We start from the raw sequence: 23,188 nt of genomic DNA, 5'->3' as shown, positions 1-23,188 counted from the left end.
TGAAACATTTTATTCCACTGATTTACTAACAAGGCAAACACTAAGATCCTGAAGTAGCTTAAAGAGCACCTGAGGAACTGGGAGTTGAGTGGGTGCTTTAATGGAAAATATGAAACTAGCTTGCTAGGTTAGCTACGGAGCAGGGTCACGTGCGATGGGCCCTCCGGGACATTAGTCAGGGCTCTCCAGAGAGACGAGCCCAGGAGTCTGTGTGTACAGACACACAGAAGAGGAGATTTATCACGGAGACGGGCTTACGGGATGACGGAGGCCCAGAAGTCTCGCGGCCTGCCCTCTGGAAGCTGGAGACCCTTTCCGTCCGGGTCTGAAGGTCTGAGAATCTGGGGGCTGCTGGTGTCAGTCGCTGTTTGAGTCGGAAAGCCCGAGAGCTGGGAGCCGGCATGGGGGAAGATGGATGTCTCGGCTCAACCTCGCCCTTCTGCTCCAGAGGCCTTGAGCAGATGGGGTAACACCCACTTGCCTCAGTGAGGGCGGCCATCTTCCTCCCTCAGTCTGCCAATTCAAATGCTAGTCTCAGCCGGAAACACCCCCACAGACACATGCAGAAATAATGCTTTACCGGCTGTCTGGTTGTCCCTGAGCTCAAACATAGCGTTAACCATCACCACCGCACAGAAATGATTTACATCGCTACTTGACCCAGACCAGCAAAGTACGTATTTTTTTAAGTAAGCTCTACATCCAACATGGTACTTGCCCTCGGAACCCTGAGATCCTGCCATTTGCAACAATGTGGATGGAACTGGAGGGTATTATGCTCAGCGAAATAAGTCAATCAGAGAAAGATAATTATCGTATGATCTCAGTCCTATGTGGGATTTAAGAAAGAAAACAGATGAACATAGGGAAAGGAAAGGAAAAATGACAAAAACAGAGAGGGAGGCAAACCATAAGAGACTCTTAATCATAGCAAACAAACAGGGTTGCTGGAGGGGAGGGGGGCTGGGGGAAGGGGTACCTGGGTGAGGGGCTTTAAGGAGGGCATGTGATGTAATGAGCACTGGGTGTTATACGAAACTGATGAGTCACTAAATTCTGCCCCCGGAACTAATAATACACTATATGCTAACTAAATTTAATTTAAATAAATTAAAAAAAAAACAAACCCAGAGTCCAGTGCTCTCAGGCCGAGCCAGCCAGGCACCCCAAACTGCAAAGTATTTGATGCAACTTCACAGAGTGTGAGCTCTTAATTAGTAGTAAATAGTGAAGTTGAACAACAGTACCCTCTCTCTTAAAAACTTGACAGCTCAGTCCCCGGGGGACCCTAAAACACAGTTCCCTCGGTCACTGAAAGGACATGCACGCACCTCGTTTTGACTTCAGCTACAGCTGGGGGCTCTTTCTTAACACTCCCGAGGCCGATGTGACTTCCGTGAAAGCACAGAGGCACCAAGTGAAGGCAGAAGAGACCACTGCGTTGTAGCTGACCGATGAGTGCCTTTTCGCAAACGTGGATTAACTGACATGGCAGTGGCATCACATTTCAGGAGGCGGGATGTCATTTGAGGGCCAAAATGATCTACGGTCATCTTCATAGGAGAATGGAGCTTCCGTCAGCAGAATGTGCCAAGCTTCGGAAATTTCCGGCAGTCTCATTGCTAAAGGTGACTTTCTGCCTCACTTCCTCTTCCTGCTCTCCCTCCCACCTTCTGCCCGCAACAGGGAGCTGGGGCTCACTGGCTGGGGCCTCACTGGATGCTCGCTTCCTGCCTGGGCACATTGGACAAGGTGCTGTTTTTAAAATCTAAGCTGCTACATGCCCACTTCAGTCTCCCCCCAGCACAGAGTGAATGTAACTAAATGATCAAGCACAAAAAGGAAACCTTTGTCCCACTTCTCATTCCAGCTGTCTAATTTGTTATCCGCGGAGACAACTAGTTATCATTTCCTTGTGTATTCTCCTGGAAATGTATTACAGGGACTGTGCTAGTTATCTGTCATTATGTAACAAATTACCCCCGAAAGTGAGTGACTTGCATTTACATGTAATAGTTTCTGTGGGTGACTAGTAGTGAGTGACTTGCATTTATATGCATTTATATGTAATATAATGCATTTATATGTAATAGTTTCCGTGGGTGACTAGTAGTGACTTGCATTTATATGCATTTATATGTAATATAATGCATTTATATGTAATAGTTTCCGTGAGTCTGGAATTCAGAAACAGCTGTGCTGATTCTGTCTCAGGGTCTCTGGTGAGGCTGTAGTCAAGACCACGTAGGATGTGCTCCGGCTGAGGCTGAGTCATCTGGAGGCCCGACTGGTCCCACACGAGCCACCTGCTGTCAGCAGGAGGCCCCAGTTTCTCACCACGTGGGCCTCTGCCGAGGTTGCTGAGTGTCCTCAAGACATGGCAGCCAGCTTCTCCAAGAGACAGCCATCGAAGGGAAAGCGCATTGGAAGCTGATTGGCCTATTATGACCCATCCTTGGAAGCCCTAGGTTCCAGAGCATCTCCTGCTTACACCAATCAGCCCTCTGGGGCATGGGAGGGGACGTCATTGAGCGTGACCACCAGGGGCTGGCCTCCATGTAAGCCCAGGCACATATCTGTACGTATCTCCTCCTTGAAAAAAAACATAAGTGGGAGCATGCTATAAATAGCGTCTTGCTTTTTACCACGATGCATCTGGAGATTTTTCTGCAGCCACACGTGTACAGATCTGCCTCCTTCTGTCAATGCTTGCAGAACCTTCCAAGCATGGGAACACCCATCATCTTGCCAGTCTTCGATTAAGGGACATCGGAGTTGTCTTCCATGTTTTTCTCCCACAGTCATGGCAGCGAATATCTCTGTATGGACGTCTCAGCTTAGGAACCTTTGAGAATCTACCTGTGTCTCCTTATCTTTGCAACCCCGCTTGAACCATCAGCACAAACTGCTTCTATCAGTGGGGAGGGTGTTCGTGAAAGTCTTACTCCCAAGAGCTCTTTTCCTCTGAACAAGCATGACTTGGGATTCTGTTGCAAGTGTCCTGGGAAACAGAGTCTGAGGTCGATCTCAAAATAGGAAGGAAGTGCAGGGGCCAGGGTATCGTTCATAGCTCTTAAAGCTCTTGGAAGTCTTTACAAGGTTGTCACTGACCGTTGTAGGTCAGTTTTGCACTCATAAGCCTTCAGGCACTAGAGTTGGTGAGATCTGTTTACCATCAGGTGTATTATTGTCCATCAAACTATGTGTTTTTAATGTCTTGCACACATACACGTGGAGTATGCTCTATGTCCACAAATGGAACGACACTGTAAGTACACACAGCTGAGTGATCTTTCCAAATCAGCAGAGCTCCTCCTGCCCTTTTTCCTGGCTGTGTGGTATTCCACCAGAAGAATGCACCATGTTTATTAAAAATCTGTCTCATGTTTTGCTATTGCAGGTAAGGCCACAGCAAGTTTGATTGTATTTTTTACTTTGTTCTGGGGGGATTTTGGTGGATTAAATTCCTCGAATAACCTGTGGCCAGAGGACTGTGTATCTTTCATTGGGATTGACAGGGACATGCCCCAGAAAGGTCAGTCCAGTCCGTGCTCAACCAACAGACGGAAGGACCTGTTTCCTCTCGCTCTGGTCATATCACCAGGTTTTCTCCTTCAAAGTCCAGTTCTTCTCCATTTTGCCATTTCTTGGCCTTTGCTTCAACTAAATGGAGGAAAACCACAAAGTCAGCTAAAGCTTTGCCTCTCTCACAAGTGGTAGGAGGGGAGAAGCCCTCTCTAGAACCCGTGGCACGAGGGGACCGGGTCTTCCTGCTTTGGTCTAACAAATGCCAGGACCCGAAGCGGCACCACTGTTAGTAAACATAGTCTGACTTCGGCTTATCCCCAGTTGTCGTCTCCATGGTCTTTACGTATTTCTCAAGCTCATCTCTTTGAAAGCACCCTCTCCCTGAGCAGCCAGCCATGAACAGCATCACAGCCGCCGTCGGCAGGTAGAGAAGGCGCTGCACACCTTGTGATTCTCACCCGATGCATCGAGGGGCCTCTGTCTCCTCCGTTCTCTACGCTGAGCTGCCCTGTGCTGACAGCCGGCGGGGCATGATTTCCGACATTTCTAAGTCTTCCATGGATTCAGCTATTACAGATTTTAAAGATATATATTTTTTAAGATTTGTTTATTTTAGACAGGGAGAGAGCATGAGCGGGAGGGGCAGAGGGAGAGGATCTCAAGCCGACTCCATGTTCAGCGCAGAGCCCAACTCGGGGCTCGATCTCACGACCTTAAGATCACAACCTGAGCCAAAACTAAGAGTCAGACACTTAACCGACGGCACCACCCAGGCACCCCTAGATGAAACTATATTAAAATATAGAGCATTTAATGATTAAAAAAAAAGTTACATGATTTAGAAACTTCCCACAAGTACAAAGAAGGAAATAGAGCCCCTTGAATTTCACTACCCAGATGTGCCTGCTATTTCCTGGACGTATTCGGTTTTACCGATTTTGTGTTTTTCTTCAAAATTAACTTTACAGAAAAAAGATCCACTCTTACAATATAAACTTGCAACTTCTTTTAAAGTAATATTAATTGATGCTCCCTGGGCTAAGCACCGTGGATGCTGTGTCTGACATTCTCATCTTTCTCTGCAATTTGTGGCTGTATTTCTAAAATCGCGATCGTACCACAGTGTAGCAACCTGTCTTACCTACTGGTGTCAGGAACACTTCCGCCGTCATTGAATGGCCTTTGACGGCATGACTAGGAACAGTCATATCTATCTGTTTGCACTACCCCCCTCAATTGTAAACGACGTTGTGATGAGCAGGCGTCTGCAGAGCCCGTTCACTTTAGGATTTTCTAAGTGTAGCACGGCCTCCCCACAGGATGTATCTGTGCATTTTTACTGCAGATACATATTGGCAATTAATAACTGGCCACACTTACATGTCTGTGCATAGTAAATATATCTAAATAAAACCTTAACGGCATGGACAAATGGAAGCTTGCTTTTCTTTTTAAAAACCAGTATTTTCTGAGTGAATAATTAAGTAAATAAAATTGCTAAGAAGAATATTCAAGCGATGAGAAATAGCGCCGTAACAATATTAATATTTATTGTAGCTATTTTGCAGGCACAATGCAAGTATTTTTTTTCTAAATATGAATCTTAATGTTTTATTTAAGTCATGGACCAATTACCAGATTAATTTTGAAGTAACAGGTTGCCCGTGTTCTTCCGTCTTGGACATGTCTGTGAAAGGCGTTCGACGTGTACACCTACCGGTCTTTCAAGTGCATGGGAAGAGAACTTTGTACCTATCCCCGTCTAAAACGTAACAGAAGTCTGCTCCCATGCAGGATGCTTCCTGGGCTCTCCTTCATCTGGCATAAATGGCACACAAAGAAAACGTGCCCCGTGATCCGACAGTGGCAGAAAACTGGATGAGAAGCACTTTCATGAAGCTCTTTCTTTTTCTCATTGAGAATCGGCTTCAGGCTTGAACCTGCTGAGGAAGCAGGTGAAGTCAGGTGGCTGATTAAAGAGCCAGGTTCAGGAAACTGTGATGTTTTTTCTCAGCAGACTTCTGGGAATGACAAATTTTCAGCAGAGGCACTGATCGATGAAATAGGGCCAGTTGCTTGGGCGGCTCCAAGTAAATGCACTTGGAAAGTAGTTTGCAGACCACTTTTCAGGCTCAGTTCATTTCCACAAAGGCTGTTTGAAGATTTAACTTGTAGCAGGCATTGTATCAGGAGCAAGGGGTACAAAATTAATAAGCCATGGTGCCTGTTCTCGAGGATTTTCCAGTCTACAAATCAATCCTAAAGCCTATGATACGTGGTATGGCATTGGAGTGGGGGGATTTACTTCCGATGGACCCAGAGAAGACTTCAGAGAGGAGGGCATGCCTGAGTGAGGTTTTGAAGGGTCAGTAGGAGTTTGCAGACATTTTATATGCATCATGCTGTAGCAGAGGACTTCTAGAATTTTCCACTCATAATTATGGATGCATTGCCATTAAGACTAACACGCTAACTTATTTAAAGCTTTGTCTTCTCATCAATAGAATGAATATTGAAAAAATAGGAAAGCAAATGAAATATCCCACATTCCATTCCCCCGAGCGCTAATTTAATTCAGCGAGCTTCTGGATTTATATATTTACAAAACGTGTTCGGCGGAAAGCACGGTGACACCAGTATCACATACAGAGTCCGTCCTGTGTGTGTGCGTCATATGTACTGAGTCATTTAACTGCACGGGTAAGTCAGCTAATTAGCTTGACCTCCATTTCACAGATGAGATGGCTGAGGTTCAGAGAAACCTGGTGACTCGCTCAAAGTTGTACATTTTCCAAGTGGAGAACCAGATTCTGACCCAGGATGGTGTGGAGTCAAAGTCTGACGTTTTTTCTTACTCAGTTTGATTTGATGTATTTGAGCGGTTGCCAGTAGGCAGGCCGCTCGCAGGCCGATCACTTAATTACTGAATGTTCTCATAACTTTGGAGCAGCGTCTGTGGTGCTCGGTGTGTATCTTTCTGGTGTCTACTGTTCTGTCTTTGGAGATTTCACTGAAAAAATGCTTTTTCTGCGATTTCTCTGACCCTAATTTTCCTAAACTGGCAGTTTTTATGGGGGGGGGGTGCTGTATTAGTTTCCTATTGCGTTGTCACGATTTACCACAAACCCAGTGGCATAAAACACACGTTTGTTGTCCTCTAGCTCAAGGTCAGAAAGCGGAAATGGGTCTCACGCGGCTAAAACCAAGATGTTGGCGGGACTGTGTTTCTGTGTGGAGTCTTCTGTGGCAAATCCGCTTCCTTATTTTCCGCCTCCTGGAGGGACCCACACTCCCTGGTTCATGGACCCTCCCAACCTCAGAGTCCGCACCGGCCCGGCCAGTGCCCCCCCACCAGACACGGCAGCTCGGGGAGCTCCTCCTCTGCCTGCCTCCTCCACATGTAAGGACCCCGTGATTACACTGCCCCACCTGGGTGGTCCAGGATAATCTCTCCCATTCAGGGTTAGCTGACTGGCACCCTCAATTCTAAATAGCCTAATTTGCCTTTCCCCTGAAACATTTCTAGGATCCAGGAATTAGGAACAGACATCTTTGGGGGTCATTATTCTTCCCACCTCACACCTCTCTCCGGCCCCCAGAGCTTCGTGTCAGTCCTACATGCTAAACCCGTTCACTGTCTCTCAACATCCCCCTGTGTGCTGCGTATTCGTTCATTGAGTTTATACACACACACACACACACATATATGAATGTTTATCATTTTTACACAATACATGCATACTCTGTTAACCAGCTTGCACTTGATTTTTCTCATGTGATAGATTTTTTTCAGTCTTTTTATGTCTGTGTACACATACACACAACCCCATATGCTTCCATTTTTTCTTTTTTTTTTAAAGGCTGGTCTTCACCAACGTGTCTGAGTTGTTTTCCGTCTTTTGCTCTTCCTAGCAGCCTCGCTGTGCCTGTGGGTGCTACTGTTGGGCTTTAGTATCTAGAGGCTGAATTCGTAGCCATCAGATTCCAGGGGAAGAGCCACCTCACCAGAGAGAAAAAAGAGAATCTGCTCATTTGCATTGACAGGAATAATTCTAAGGCAAATAAAAGGAAAGAAGAGTACCCTTTGAGGGACCTACTGAATCTCAGGAGGGATCGCTCGTTCGAAAAAGCCCTCTCAGGTCTGGTCTAGTTGGTGGTTTGCCAACCAGTGTCTCTTGAAATTTTTGGTTGACCTTTGGAAGTCCCTTTGGAGTGGCTTCTGCCGAGCACATCATTTAGCTCGATCTGTGCACGCCTGATGCCTCATTTGTCTGTGCTCATCAAACGTCCCTTGACTAAGCCTGTCACCGGCACAGAACAGACTTGCTCCCTGGTGAATCCACCCACACGTCACACGCACTTGTGTGTGGTTCGCAGGACAAAGAGCTGCATGCTCCCTGAAGTCATAGTGGCCTGGGTGCCTGACATCTCCCCTGGGTCCTCGGGACCACGGCACCTGCTGCTGGCATCCCCAGCCGGGCTGCATTTAACCTGCTCTTTTTCTGTCATAAATGCTCATTTCCCGGGAGCAATCAGCTTGGTTTTGATAGATGGCGGCCAGCACTATTTTTCATTTGTTAAAATGTAAAGCTAATTGATTTTAAATGGTGCTGGCACCAGGGGTCTGACATGATTAATCCCCATGTCCTGTTATGTATAATAGTGATTCCTATTCTGCTCCTCAGGTAAGCTGGAGAAAATGAAACAAACACCAAAACACGGTCCCCCAAGTTGAGGGAACACGGTTTCACATTTGCTCTGGGACGGGATGGCGAGGGCTGTTTCCAAAGCTACGCTCTGCTTCGTTAACTGTCGTAATTTTGCAGGTCATGGAATCCCTTTTGGAATCATCTTTGGTGGAACTGATTTAAATGAAGATGTTAACCAGAGAGAAAAAAATGAAGTGATGGGAAAGGTCCTCGAAGAAGCCAGGTAATGCCAAAGAGAACCTCACAGGAGTTAAGCATTTGGGGGGAGTTCGCTGAAACCAAAAGATTAGGAAGGCTGTTGTCTGGGAGATTCCCATCTTACCATAATAAAGCCAGTCTCTTTTTCTCATTTCATTTTTTTTCCTTTCATTTGCACATTTTAATTTTGCCACGAAGAGTCACGGTAAACAACTTCTTGTATGGGAATAACTGTTCAGCGACAGTTCACTTTGGGCCAACCTCCTCAGTAGTCCTGCCGGGGGTCGGCGCCGCACTGTGGTCCGCTTAGGGAACGGCACACACCAACTCCAGCTCCTTGAGCACATGCATCAGCATGGACTCTGAATGTTTGGGGCCTGGCTCGGAACTCCGTGGATTTCTGAGCTCTGTAAAACCGTCTGGGAGGGGGTCACAGTGGGCATTTGGGGCAGGACAGTCATTCATCGTGGGGGCCCTGCTGCACGTCCCGGAGCCCAGCTGGTCACTGCCCGTCGGCGACACCTGCCGGCCGCTGCAGCTGCCGTCGGACATGTTTCTAGCCCCTGGGGTGGGGAGTTGCCGCCCCAGTCCAGAATCCGGAGCTGCACTCCCCAACGTTTCCCTTGTCCGGGCACACTTGGAAAATCATATTTGTACAGCATTGTGAGCTAGAAGGACAGGCGGGGAAATCACCCCCATTCCTCTGTAACATGAAGATGATCATAACACGTAACATAATAACAGTATAGAAATCCTCTATGTCCATATGAAAGTTGTTTAAAAAGAAGTCAAAACAAAACCCAAATAGTCACTTGGCCTAAAGCCAAGAGCTCTTCTGTTCATCAGTGAAGAGGCGGCTGGCAGGCTTCCTGGGGTGATTCCACGGAAGGGTCGAGACAGTGCCACGTGGTCTGTCCCTCCCGGGCCACAGAGCAAGTCTTACCTGACCGTGGAATCACCCTGAACCCAAAGTTTACCAAGACCTCAACCTCTCAGCTCTTGTAAATTTTTGAATCGTTGTAAAAACAAAACAAAACAAAACAAAAACAATACAAAGCAGGCGATCGATTTTTTTTTTTTTTTTTTGATGTGGACAAACCGCTTTATTAGTTATTTAAAAAACCACTTGGTTGGGGCGCCTGGGTGGCTCAGTTGTTAAGCGTCTGCCTTCGGCTCGGGTCATGGTCCCAGGGTCCTGGATCGAGCCCCGCATCGGGCTCCCTGCTCTGCGGGGAGTCTGCTTCTCCCTCTCCCGCTCCCCCGGCTTGTGTTCCCTCTCTCGCTGTGTCTCTCTCTGTCAAATGAATAAATAAAATCTTAAAAAAAATAAAAATAAAAAACCACTTGGTTGAGGCATGACTGACATGCAAAGAGCTGTATTTAATGTATGTAAACAGCTCGATGAGTTTGAAGATGAGTCTCCGTCAGTGAAACCATCATCAGGGTCTGTGGCATAAACACCTCGGTCCCCTCCGAGAGCTTCCTCCCACCCTCTCTGTTACTATTATCGTGATAAGCGCACTTCACATGAAATCTACCCTCTTCGCAAACTCCTAAGTGCCCCTTACAGCATCGTGAACTGAGGAGGCCTCCAGGACCTGCTCACCTTGTACCAGTGAAACCTCGTGCCCTTGGATGAATCTCTTCCCGTTCCTGCCTCCCCCGGCTCCCGGCCACCACCATCCTACTGTCTGCTTCTAGGAGTTGGACGATTTTAGATTCTCACATCAGCGGGATCATACAATATCTGTCCTTCTATGTCTGGCTCACTTCGCTGAGCATCATGTCCTCCAGGTTCAGCCGTGTGGTTGCAAATGGCAGGATTTCCTCTTTCTTCAAGGCGCAATGATATTCCAGTGCGTGTGTTTACTACACTTTATCCATTTGTCTGTCCATGGACACTTAGGTTGCTCCCATGCCCCCCAATGAATGGCCAACCACGAAATGTCTGTGGCTCATCTCTAACCCTCTCGCGGCTGAGAAGGGTGTTCAGGGAATCCAGAACTCTGCGTCTTTCTGTCCCTGGAGCGTCCCTGATCCTTTACAAAGGATGCACTCCAGGTTCTAGGGTACAGCCCAAGGCAACCCCATCGCCTTTTCCTATGGCGGGAGTCAGTCTTGCTCCTGAAAACTAGGGTTACTGTGGGATATAATTCCATTTCAGGACCCACTTCTTCCTGAGAACTTCCTGGACATAAATGTGGCCATACAACCTTGTCCGAATAAAGTGCGCCAGTGTGCGCATCAGATGGAGAGACAGAATTACAGTAAACAAAGGTAGACAGAGTTTGGGTCGATCTTGAAACGTGATCTGCCATGATAGGTTTTCTCGATGTTGTTGCTCTTAGACTCTGAAAATTAATTACCTTTTGATTCATGCAGTTTGCACTGTCTTACGGAAGCGAAATAATTCTGCTAGGTAGAAATGATATTGAATGAATTCATCTTATGGATTATTGTTAGCATTATTCATTGCATTGTTATTAAAACACATTGAATTTCATTTGGGAGGAGTATTGATTGAAATCAGTGGGCAGGGAAGTCAGATGAATCCTAGATTTCTTGTCAGACAGCGTACGGCGTACTTTTCTGTAAAATAAAGTATTGAACTTGTCTCACTTTATAATGAGTTTCATTTTTAATTAAATACTTTTAAATAGTTACATTTTTCTTATGAGGTATATTTTTGAACTTTTTTTGTATTTAAAACTTTTTTTCTGTATGATATAGTATTGAAATTACTTCAGCATCAGCTTTTGGCTTGTATTATAATATGATAAGTATTTGGTAATTATGAATACCAAATTAGGTAAGGAGTTTGAAACTTGTGGAGGTTGTTTTGTGAAGGATCATCCGGGTGCACCTTAGAAAAACTTAATATTGCCCACAAATGAGCAAAAGAGAGTTTATATGAAATAAATTGCCTAAGAAATAGTTTCACAATTAGGAAATATATAGCACATGACAGGTTAGACCATGTGAAATTATAGGTCAAAATGGCTCAGTATCAGTCATTTCATACGGTTGTTCCTGAAGATTTTTTTGACCAACAAAATCACATGTGAAAGTGAGTACATTTTGAAATGGCAATATTCATCCCACAGGGCAAAAGTGGTAGTTTTACATTTTTTTGCTAAGAAATGTGCTATTTTTATTTTCTGAGGATTGTGGGGTCAGAAACCCTCTTATTGGTCATCGCCTAGGTAGGTGCGTATAAACCCAGGGCCGGGGTCTCTGTAGGGAGGGGCCGCAAGGACGAAGGTGTTACCTGCCACTCCGGGATAAACGGAAACGAGCAAGCTCACTCGGTCCGCCCGCTGACTCCCGAAACGTGTCCGTGTGCACTCTTCCTGAGGAAGGCCTCTCCGAGGCTCTCCTTGTCCGCTCTGGTCTTCAGCCGGGCCGTAGATCCCCGACGCCTGGTCCGGCGCGAACGGGGCATGCCGCCGGACAGGGTGACGGGCTGGGGACAGTAACAACAGCTGCTGGGCAGGGGTGCCCGAGCGCCTCTTCCGCGGTCAGCACCATGCACCTGATCTTCCTTCTTCCCTTGCTCTGACCCACGTCCTGTTGGAATGTAAGGCAGGACTCCCATCCGTGCGCTTGTTCATTTATTCAGTCTGTGGGCATTTTTGCCTGCCTGCTGGGTGCCAGGCAGGTGCTGGGGGAGTCACAGCGCACAGAGCGACGTCCCAGCCCATGCGGGGCAGGCGTGGGGAGGCGGTCATGCTTGCCAAAGGAGCGGATCAACCTTCCATGAGCGATCCTCAGGCTGCACTGTGCATTTATCTAGAGACGCTGTTATGGGGTGAAAGGCGTGATCCTCTTGTCATTGACCTTATTCTGTGCTCCCCAGTTTTTCTCTACTTTTGGGGTCTCCTCTTTTTTTCTTTTCTTTTTTGTAGGTTTGAAGCTGTCCAGTAGTCTGGTCGCTGGCCACGTGGGGTGCTCGAACCCCTTGCGCAAGTCATGGCGGTCGTGTTAGTCCTGGTAGAAAACAGTAACGAACTATCCGTTGGGCGTTGAATTCCCTGGGGACCAGGAGCCGCGGTGGCAGCTTACACACACCGTGCTCCTTGTTGGCGCCTCACGGTTTCCCACGAAGGAAGGTCCCTGCACTGTCCTTGCATTACGCCGTAGCTCTGGCTCAGAATAGTTTGTTCGCGCTCCCTGCCCACGTCCAGGGGCTCGGGGAGCGTCTCACGAGGGATGCGGGCGCACCCATCACCGCTGGGTCAGCCCACACCAGCTGCGTGCGGGGCACGGGGCGTGAAGGTGGCCCCGGTGCAAGGGGTTATGCCCTCGGTGCCTCCCCACTGCTCTTTGTCACGCCCACACAGAAGACAAGAGGTTTCCTCTTTCCTCCATTCATTCCTCCTTAAATCCGGGGCGTGTGAATGACGGGCGGGGATGGGTGGAAGGTGGTGGGGAGGGAAGGCTTGGAGAAGACAGGCAGGGGAAGGGGGGCTCCGGAGCCCACCCTTTGGGATGGGAAGAAATCGACTGTTACGGCGTCTTGGTCATGACCACTGTTACTGTGGAGTCTGCCTCATGGGGATTTTCCATTTCCACTACTCCTTCGGCATTTATTCACTGGAATTCTGAAAGGAAGAGCTGTTCCCGTTGGTCCCATGTGCTAGTCACTTCTTTGTGTGTATCAGTATGGACACGTGGGTATTTATTTTACTCTATGGGGTACCTGTCACTGTAATGTATTTGGGCGCTCAAATCATCCCCGCCTTGGCCACGGTAGGTGCTTTGAGCTGACTCTGGTGTTCTCCCAGCCTGCCCTCACCAGTTTCGAGCAATTTCTTACTGCCTGGCCACCATAAGATGACGTTCCTGGTTCATCCCATGTGTATCCGGCCTTACTTCTGGAAACAGCCATCGCTTGATAAATGTATACATTAACATTCCTGATCCACGTGCGTTCGGTAAATTTTGGGAATACTTTACCACAGCCTTCCCGCGCTGAAGCTAGTGGACTGGAGAGCCAGTCCTCGGATGTTCCGAGTGGATTAACTAAATCCTCTGCGTCTCCCCTGCATCTGGCTTTCTGACTTTTTCCCTGCTTCTCTGACCTTGCATGGAAGGAACAACAACAAAAAATTGAAATGTGGAGCTCCATGTGTTTATTTCGTGCATATACAACTTGTTTTGATGTGAGTGGAGACTGAACTGGAGGGCCACTGACCGCACGTGATGAAGATGGATGGCACTTGAAATTCAGCTTCTTACCTTGTCTCTCACAATTTGTTCCAAAGAGCTGTTCCCTAGTTAATTGAATTCTGCCCTAATTGTTTTCCTTATTTTTGTTCATCTTACTAGATTTGCTGTCGCTTTCACAGAGTCAATGAAGGAAACGGCGCAGACACAGTGGGTATGTGTTGATTTTGCTGTCGTGCTGGCTGAGCTGGGGAGGTGGCAGGGGAAGCTGGGGAGGTGGCAGGGGTGAGGGCTGCCTGGCACTTGGATGGGAACGGACAGTGTTTCTGTTGTGGCCACAAGAGTGTATGATGCCTCCCGCATACGGACGGTTTTTTAATTTGTGTAGATACTCTTAAGACTTGACTGATTTTTTTTTTTTTTATATTGCTGCCAAACAGCAAAAATAGCCCAATCGCCGAATATTTTTATGTTCTGTTTTCTTTTGACATGCTCAGAATGGGTGATTTCCAGGCTCTGCTCTAAAGGTTGCAGCCGCCCCACGTGCATGGAGAGCAGTGATCTTTTCGGTGGTAGATGTAGTTTGCAAGGCTGGACTATTTATCCGAAGAGCTTGCAGGAGAAGAGGACTTTGTAGCTCTATGTTAGGTCCCTTACTGACTCTGACTCGTGGTGACTTGGTGGCAGGTGGATGAGCCGGTGGGAGCTGAGCTCTCAGCGGGGAGTGACGGAAGCCGCGGTAGGGCTGGCATCTGCAGAACAAAAACAGCCAACCCAGGGGCCACTTTGCCCGGCAACCCACGAGCATGAGACTCTGCTGTTCGCCAGCGCTGTGGGTCCCCATGCGGGGCCAGCTCATCCGCTGTGCCCCCACGTATGCCCTTACCACTTGTCGGCATTATTCCTGTTGGGGTGTTGTACAGGTTCTATACTTTGTGTAGAATTTCGATCTGTAAAATCTAGTGCATGGAGACTGCTGCGTGGGGCGAAGGCACATGCAGTGCTCTGTGGGCCCGGTGGTCCCTGAGCAAGGCTCCAACCACTGCGCATGTGCGGATGCGTTCTTCCCTATGGCCGGAGCGTGCCTACCTCCTTCTTCACATCAAACATTCCCCAGGGAAGAACTGAGGGCAATTTAATAAACTGAAAATCTCAGAATAACAAATGACAAGCTTCCTGGTTTTCTGTTGTACCAGTTTGACTGGGCAGTGTCAGCACGGGGATCCCTCTCTCTTCCCGGGCCCCCACAATGCAAGCCTGTTTGCATCATAACACAGAGACAGTGTTTGCCTTCCTCAACTTTGGGAACTCCGTAAAACCGCCAACCCTTCATCCTAATGAAGGCAGCGGCCCCCATCTGAGCCAATCCTTGATTATTCACACCACCCCTTGTAGTTAAAAACAAAATCACTTTAAGATCTCCTTGATGAAGCCATAAACAATTTTCTTAAATATTAACCTTTGAATACATGTGTTCTGAATGTTCCGTGTGATGACACAGGAAGTGTGCATACTGCTGTCTGCTGCAATTCTGGATGAGGTATGGCATTTACCTAGAGGCTCTCATGTGCTTGAGTCGCAAACTGAACCAGATACATCTTCACACGATTTTGTATCCGAAAGAATAACTGGCAGGCAAACTGGTGATTCGGATGTGGGCATCTGTTAGACAGTTTCTTAAAAATGAGTGGATCGAGCCAGTCACATTAAGCAAAACCACTGGCGATAATGTTTGAATTGTTGAGCAACTATGAGAACTTTGGAAAGCACCCCGTGGTCAGCAGCATCCCCAGGCGTAAAGACCTCCCTGGTGAGATCAGCAGTCATATGAACAAGCAGGATTTTTGTGTTGATGTTGTGTAATGATACGCTTCGCCATTTGGAAGATCTGCATGACTCAGTGAACCTGGTCTGCCATCCCTCGTGAGGTTCTGCAGCAGGAGAGAGCAGGCACCAGGGAGAAAGCCTTCTTGGAACTTGTGCTTGATTAATGTTTGCTCCTGGCCTCATGGCCCAAGCAAGTCGAGGAGTGGGGATCCAGTCGTCCTCATAATGGGAGGGTCTTCGAGGTGGCTCTGCAGGGGCGCGGATGCAGGGGGGGATGCACTTGGTGCTTGTCCTGGCCTTCACCCTATGTGGTCATGAGCTCCTTGAGGACAGGGACAAAGTGGGGTTCACTAGTGCATCCCCAGAGGGTAACACACATCCTCGTGTTCAGTAAATATTTGTTGAATTTACCAGGGACGGACCCTTTTATAGAACTTTTTATTACAGAAATTTCTACACATGAGCAAAAGTAGCAAGAACAGAAGGGTGCACTGTACCCACCACCTGCTTAAATTCTTCCATTCTTACTTAACCTACTGTCATTCTCCCCCTGGCACAGGCACACACACACGCACACATACACGCACACGCAGGCATGCACTCGCACACACACGCACACATACACGCACACGCAGGCATGCACTCGCACACACACGCACACATACACGCACACGCAGGCATGCACTCGCGCGCGCTCACACGCACACGCAGGCATGCACTCACGCGCGCACACACACATGCACACATACACGCAAACGCAGGCATGTACTCACGCCCACACGCACACGCAGGCATGCACTCGCACACACCCGCACACATACACACACGCGCAGGCATGCACTCACACGCACACATACACGCACACACAGGCATGCACTCGCACACACGCACACGCACACACACATGCACACATACACGCACACACAGGCATGCACTCACACGCACACATACACGCACACACAGGCATGCACTCGCACACACGCACACGCAGGCATGCACTCGCACATACACGCACACGCAGGCATGCACTCGCACACACACATGCACACAGACATGCACACACGCACGCACGCACTTATTTTTTGGAATATTTTTTTAAAAGTACAGCCATCGTGCCATTTTACCTGTAAATGCACTTTGATAAAGATTTCTTTAACTTATGTACCAGGTTCTGGTTAAATTTTTGTGTGAAAAGACCAAAGCACGTAAGGAAGAAATAAAGTGGGACTCAAGGATATCAACATGATTTAAGATTTTTATCAATACATTTTGGAAGAACTCCAGTGAAGGAATTTGGAAAGGGAGAGGAGTGGACTCTCCGAGTCCCAGACGCACTGAATTAGAGACACCTACTGGACTCAGGTGTAACTATGGGGACCGCAGCTGCAGTGTGAGGCTGGCCTCGGGAGAGGGCGCCCGTGCAGGTTCGGAGCCCGAGTCAGCGGTGCAAAGTGGTCACTGACTGGGAACAGTTCTTCCTCCGTGAGCTGCTCTTTCAGGCAGTGAGAAGGGAACCGGCCTGAGGGCATAGAGCAGCCCAGTCCAGGCGGGTGGGACCGTCGTGGTGAGGATGTGCCCGTGGAAGGGCCATCTTCTGTCTCGGAGCCAAGTCCGCCCTTCGCTGTCACTCAGACGCACTGGGTGATCCTGGGTCAGGGGTCTCTGTTTTCAGGAAGATACTCTTCCAAGTATCTGACAAAGTATTAAAAAAAAAAAAAAAAAGTCGAGCAGGCAGCAAAAGTTTAGTCTTCGGTGATGATGGAAGAGACACTATAATAAAAGCTAATGATAAGGAAAGGGTGTTTCTGGTTTTAGAGTTTATAGCGGTGGGGGTTAGTTATTAGATTCGAATGTGAGCCTGTTTTTTTAATACAGCTTTCTGTCCTTTTTTTGGTGAATGATTTTTCAATAAAGTTCTTTTCAATACCTTTATCTGATTAGTTTTTACAAATAAAACGTACGTATAAATAATGTAAAGCTTCATTATTCAGCCACATTTGTATAATTATTTTAGATGGATTTTTGTAGAGTGATGATTTTTACTTATGTATTCCACACAGCGATGTTTCTTGAGTAATTAAATTTGGCTCTTCATTATCGAATTGCCAGGTTTTGTTCTTAATTTTGTGTTCTTTGTTTTAGGGAGCAGGCCTGACTCAAGGTGTCATTCAGTTAATCCCACCTAATTATTATCAAATCAGAATCAGATTTCAATAATCCCAGATTAGAAAGATTTATGGCATTTGCTTCTTATTGCACAGAACTCACTGGTTATTCTACTCATGGTTACGGTTTATTCTAGGGAGGTCATAGACTTTATCAGGCTATAATCAGCCACTTGGAAAACTGTGTAGGGCAAAGGCACCCTTGCCTTCTTCCCCGTGGAGTCAAGCCATTCTACCCTCTGGTTATTGATCTGAGACAGTATCGGCAGAGGATTGCCAGCCAGAGAAGCTTACTCAAGCTGAGCATCCAACATCTTTATTGGCGCTTCATTCTGTAGGCTTGACTGATTGGTGAACTGCCCACAGTAGAAGCCAGTGTCCAAGTGGACAAATGCCACTCGACTCCAAGTCCCCCCCCCAAACTTCGTGGGTGGTTTTTGTGGTATGGCCGGCTCCCACCCGAAGACCAATGATTGGGACTGACCCCACCCTAAACAAAGACACTCCTATCAGGTCTCACGCAAAGGACAAGTTCTTTTTCTTTTTTAATTTTTTTATTGTTATGTTAATCACCATACATTACATCATTAGCTTTTGATGTAGTGTTCCATGATTCATTGTTTGTGCATAACACCCAGTGCTCCATGCAAAATGTGCCCTCTTTAATACCCATCACCAGGCTAACCCATCCCCCCACCCCGCTCCCCTCTAGAACCCTCAGTTTGTTTTCCAGAGTCCATCCTCTCTCATCGTTCGTCTCCCCCTACAACTTACGCCCCTTCATTCTTCCCCTCCTTCTATCTTCTCCTTTTTTTTTCTTAACATATATTGCATTATTTGTTTCAGAAGTACTGATCTGTGATTCAACAGTCTTGCACAATTCACAGCGCTCACCATAGCACATACCCTCCCCAATGTCTATCACCCAGCCACCCCCTCCCTCCCACCCCCCACCACTCCAGCAACCCTCAGTTTGTTTCCTGAGATTAAGAATTCCTCATATCAGTGAGGTCATGTGATACATGTCTTTCTCTGATTGACTTATTTCACTCAGTGTAACACCTTCCAGTTCCATCCACGTCGTTGCAAATGGCAAGATCTCATTCCTTTTGATGGCTGCATAATATTCCATTGTGTATATATACCACTTCTTCTTTATCCATTCATCTGTCGATGGACATCTTGCCTCTTTCCACAGTTTGGCTATTGTGGACATTGCTGCTATAAACATTGGGGTGCACGTACCCCTTCGGATCCCTACATTTGTATCTTTGTGGTAAATACCCAGTAGTGCAATTGCTGGATCGTAGGGTAGCTCTATTTTCAACTGTTGGAGGAACCTCCACACTGTTTTCCAGAGGGGTTGCACCAGCTTGCATTCCCACCAACAGTGTAGGGGGGTTCCCCTTTCTCCGCATCCCCGCCAACATCTGTCGTTTCCTGACTTGTTCATTTTAGCCATTCTGACCGGTGGGAGGTGGTATCTCATGGAGGTTTTGATTTGGATTTCCCTGATGCCGAGCGATGGTGAGCACTTTTTCATGTGTCTGTTGGCCATTTGGATGTCCTCTTTGGAAAAATGTCTGTTCATGTCTTCTGCTCATTTCTTGATTGGGTTATTTGTTCTTTGGGTGTTGAGTTTGATAAGTTCTTTATAGATTTTGAATACTAGCCCTTTATCTGATATGTCATTTGCAAATATTTTCTCCCATTCTGTCGGTTGTCTTTTGGTTTTGTGGACTGTTTCTTTTGCTGTGCAAAAGCTTTTTATCTTGATGAAATCCCAATAGTTCATTTTTGCCCTTGCTTCCCTTGCCTTTGGCGATGTTTCTAGGAAGAAATTGCTGCGGCTGAGGTCGAAGAGGTTGCTGCCTGTGTTCTCCTTTAGGATTTTGATGGACTCCTGTCTCACACTGAGGTCTTTCAACCATTTGGAGTCTATTTTTCTGTGTGGTGTAAGGAAATGGTCCAGTTTCATTCTTCTGCATGTGGCTGTCCAATTTTCCCAACACCATTTGTTGAAGAGACTGTCTTTTTGACATTGGACATTCTTTCCTGCTTTGTCAAAGATGAGTTGATCATAGAGTTGAGGGACCATATCTGGGCTCTCTATTCTGTTCCATTGATCTATGTGTCTGTTTTTGTGCGAGTACCATATTGTCTTGATGATGACAGCTTTGTAATAGAGCTGGAAGTCCGGAATTGTGATGCCACCAGTTTTACTTTTCTTTTTCAATACTCCTGTGGCTATTCAGGGTCTCTTCTGGTTCCATACAAATTTTAGGATTTGTTCCATTTCTTTGAAAAAAGTGGATGGTATTTTGATGGGGATTGCATTGAATGTGTAGATTGCTCTAGGTAGCACTGACATCTTCACAATGTTTGTTCTTCCAATCCATGAGCATGGAATGTTTTTCCATTTCTTTGTGTCTTTTTCGATTTCTTTCATGAGTATTTTATAGTTTTCTGAGTACAGATCTTTTGCCTCTTTGGTTAAATTTATTCCTAGGTATCTTACGGTTTTGGGTGCAATTGTAAATGGGATCGACTCCTTGATTTGTCTCTCTTCTGTCTTGTTGCTGTATAGGAATGCCACTGATTTCTGTGCATTGATTTTATAGCCTGCTACTTGACTGAATTCCTGTATGAGTTCTAGTAGTTTTGGGGTGGAGTCTTTTGGGTTTTCCACATACAGTATCATATCATCTGCAAAGAGTGAGAGTTTGACTTCCTCTTTGCTGATTTGGATGCCTTTGATTTCTTTTTGTTGTCTGATTGCTGTGGCTAGGACTTCTAATACTATGTTGAATAGCAGTGGTGAGAGTGGACATCCCTGCCGCGTTCCTGACCTTAGGGGAAAAGTTCTCAGCTTTTCCCCATTGAGAATGATATTCGCTGTAGGTTTTTCGTAGATGGCTTTTATGATATTGAGGTATGTACCCTCTATCCCTATCCTCTGAAGAGTTTTGATCAAGAAAGGATGCTGTACTTTGTCAAATGCTTTTACTGCATCTATTGAGAGGATCATATGATTCTTGTTCTTTCTTTTGTTAATGTATTGTATCACGTTGATTGATTTGTGGATGTTGAACCAACCTTGCAGCCCAGGGATAAATCCCACTTGGTCATGGTGAATAATCCTTTTAATGTACTGTTGCATCCTATTGGCAAGTATTTTGGTGAGAAGTTTTGCATCCATGTTCATCAAGGATATTGGTCTATAATTCTCCTTTTTGATGGGGTCTTTGGTTTTGGGATCAAGGTAATGGTGGCCTCATAAAATGAGATTGGAAGTTTTCCTTCCATTTCTATTTTTTGGAACAGTTTCAGGACAATAGGTATTAATTCTTCTTTAAATGTTTGGTAGAATTCCCCTGGGAAGTCATCTGGCCCCGGGCTTTTGTTTCTTGGGAGATTTTTGATGACTGCTTCAATTTCCTTAGTGGTTATAGGTCTGTTCAGGATTTCTATTTCTTCCTGGTTCAGTTTTGGTAGTTGATACATTTCTAGGAATGCATCCATTTCTTCCAGGTTATCTAATTTGCTGGCATAGAGTTGCTCATAATATGTTCTTATAATTGTTTGTATTTCTTTGGTGTTCATTGTGATCTCTCCTCTTTCATTCATGATTTTGTTGATTTGGGTCATTTCTCTTTTCTTTTTGATCAGTCTGGCCAGGGGTTTATCAGTCTTCTTAATTCTTTCAAAGAACCAGCTCCTAGTTTCGTTGATATGTTCTACTGTTCTTTTGGTTTCTATTTCATTGATTTCTGCTCTGATCTTTATTATTTCTCTTCTCCTGCTGGGTTTAGGCTTTATTTGCTGTTTTTTCTCTAGCTCCTTTAGGTGTAGGGTTAGGTTGTGTATTTGAGCCCTTTCTTGTTTCTTGAGAAAGGCTTCTATTGCTATATACTTTCCTCTCAGGACTGCCTTTGCTGTATCCCAAGGATTTTGAACAGTTGTGTTTTCATTTTCATTGGTTTCCATGAATTTTTTTAATTCTTCTTTAATTTCTGGTTGACCCATTCATTCTTTAGTAGGATGCTCCTTAGCCTCCATGTATTTGAGTTCTTTCCGACTTTCCTCTTGTGATTGAGTTCTAGTTTCAAAGCATTGTGGTCTGAAAATATGCAGGGAATGATCCCAATCTTTTGGTACCAGTTGAGACCTGATTTGTGACCTAGGATGTGATCAGTTCTGGAGAATGTTCCATGGGCACTAGAGAAGAATGTGTATTCTGCTTTGGGATGGAATGTTCTGAATATGTCTGTGAAGTTCATTTGGTCCAGTGTTTCATTTAAAGTCTTTATTTCCTTGTTGATCTTTTGCTTAGATGATCTGTCCATTTCAGTCAGGGGGGTGTTAAAGTCCCCCACTATTATTGTAGTGTTGTCAATGTGTTTCTTTCCTTTGTTATTAATTTCCATATAAAATTGGCTGCTCCCACGTTAGAGGCATAGATATTTACAATTGTTAGATCTTCTTGGATAGACCCTTTAAGTAGGATATAGTGTCCTTCTTCATCTCTTATTACAGTCTTTGTTTTAAAATCTAGTTTGTCTGATATAAGGATTGCCACCCCAGCTTTCTTTTGGTGTCCATTAGCATGGTAAATGGTTTTCCACCCCCTCACTTTCAATCTGGGGGTGTCTTTGGGTCTAAAATGAGTCTCTTGCAGACAGCATATTGATGGGTCTTGTTTTTTAATCCAATCTGATAGCCTGTGTCTTTTGATTGGGGCATTGAGCCCATTTACATTCAGAGTAACTATTGAAAGATATGAATTTAGTGCCATTGTATTGCCTGTAAGGTGACTGTTACTGTATATTGTCTCTGTTCCTGTCTGATCTATGCTGCTTTTAGGCTCTCTCTTTGCTTAGAGGACCCCTTTCCATATTTCTTGGAGGGCCGGTTTCGTGTTGGCAAATTCCTTTAGTTTTTGTTTGTCCTGGAAGATTTTAATTTCTCCTTCTATTTTCAAAGACAGCCTAGCTGGATATAGTATTCTTGGCTGCAGATTTTTCTCGTTTAGTGCTCTGAAGGTATCATGCCGGTCCTTTCTGGCCTGCCAGGTCTCTGTGGATAGGTCTGTTGTCAATCTAATGTTCCTACCATTGTAGGTTACATATCTCTTCTCCCGAGCTGCTTTCAGGATTTTCTCTTTGTCTCTGAGACTCGTAAGTTTTACTATTAGATGTCGGGGGGTTGACCTATTTTTATTGATTTTGAGAGGGGTTCTCTGTGCCTCCTGGATTTTGATGCCTGTTTCCTTCCCCACATTAGGGAAGTTCTCTGCTATAATTTGCTCCAATATACCTTCTGCCCCCCCCTCTCTCTCTTCTTCTTCTGGGATCCCAATTATTCTAATGTTGTTTCGTCTTATCGTATCGCTTATCTCTCGAATTCTGCCCTCATGATCCTGTAGTTGTTTCTCTTTTTCTCAGCCTCTTTCTTTTCCACCATTTGGTCTTCTATATCGCTGATTCTCTCTTCTGCCTCATTTATCCTAGCAGTTAGTGCCCCCATTTTTGATTGCACCTCATTAATAGCCTTTTTGATTTCGACTTGGTTAGATTTTAGTTCTTTTATTTCTCC

General features: G+C 45.9%; 1 protein-coding gene across 1 annotated transcript in view; it reads left to right on the top strand.

Annotated features, from left to right (window-relative positions):
- GLT1D1 (glycosyltransferase 1 domain containing 1) overlaps positions 1–23,188 on the top strand; it is a 79,577-nt gene that overhangs the window by 12,052 nt on the left and 44,337 nt on the right. The window contains exons 3-4 of the mRNA XM_027576248.2: positions 8,355–8,460; positions 13,764–13,815. Coding sequence (XP_027432049.1) covers positions 8,355–8,460; positions 13,764–13,815 — 158 coding nt within the window. The remainder of the gene's footprint in view (positions 1–8,354; positions 8,461–13,763; positions 13,816–23,188) is intronic.

The sequence above is a fragment of the Zalophus californianus genome, chromosome 14, assembly GCF_009762305.2.
Source record: "Zalophus californianus isolate mZalCal1 chromosome 14, mZalCal1.pri.v2, whole genome shotgun sequence".
Lineage (NCBI taxonomy): Eukaryota > Metazoa > Chordata > Mammalia > Carnivora > Otariidae > Zalophus > Zalophus californianus.
The sequence above is the reverse complement of the archived record's forward strand: the minus strand, read 5'-3'. Positions and strand labels throughout refer to the sequence as shown.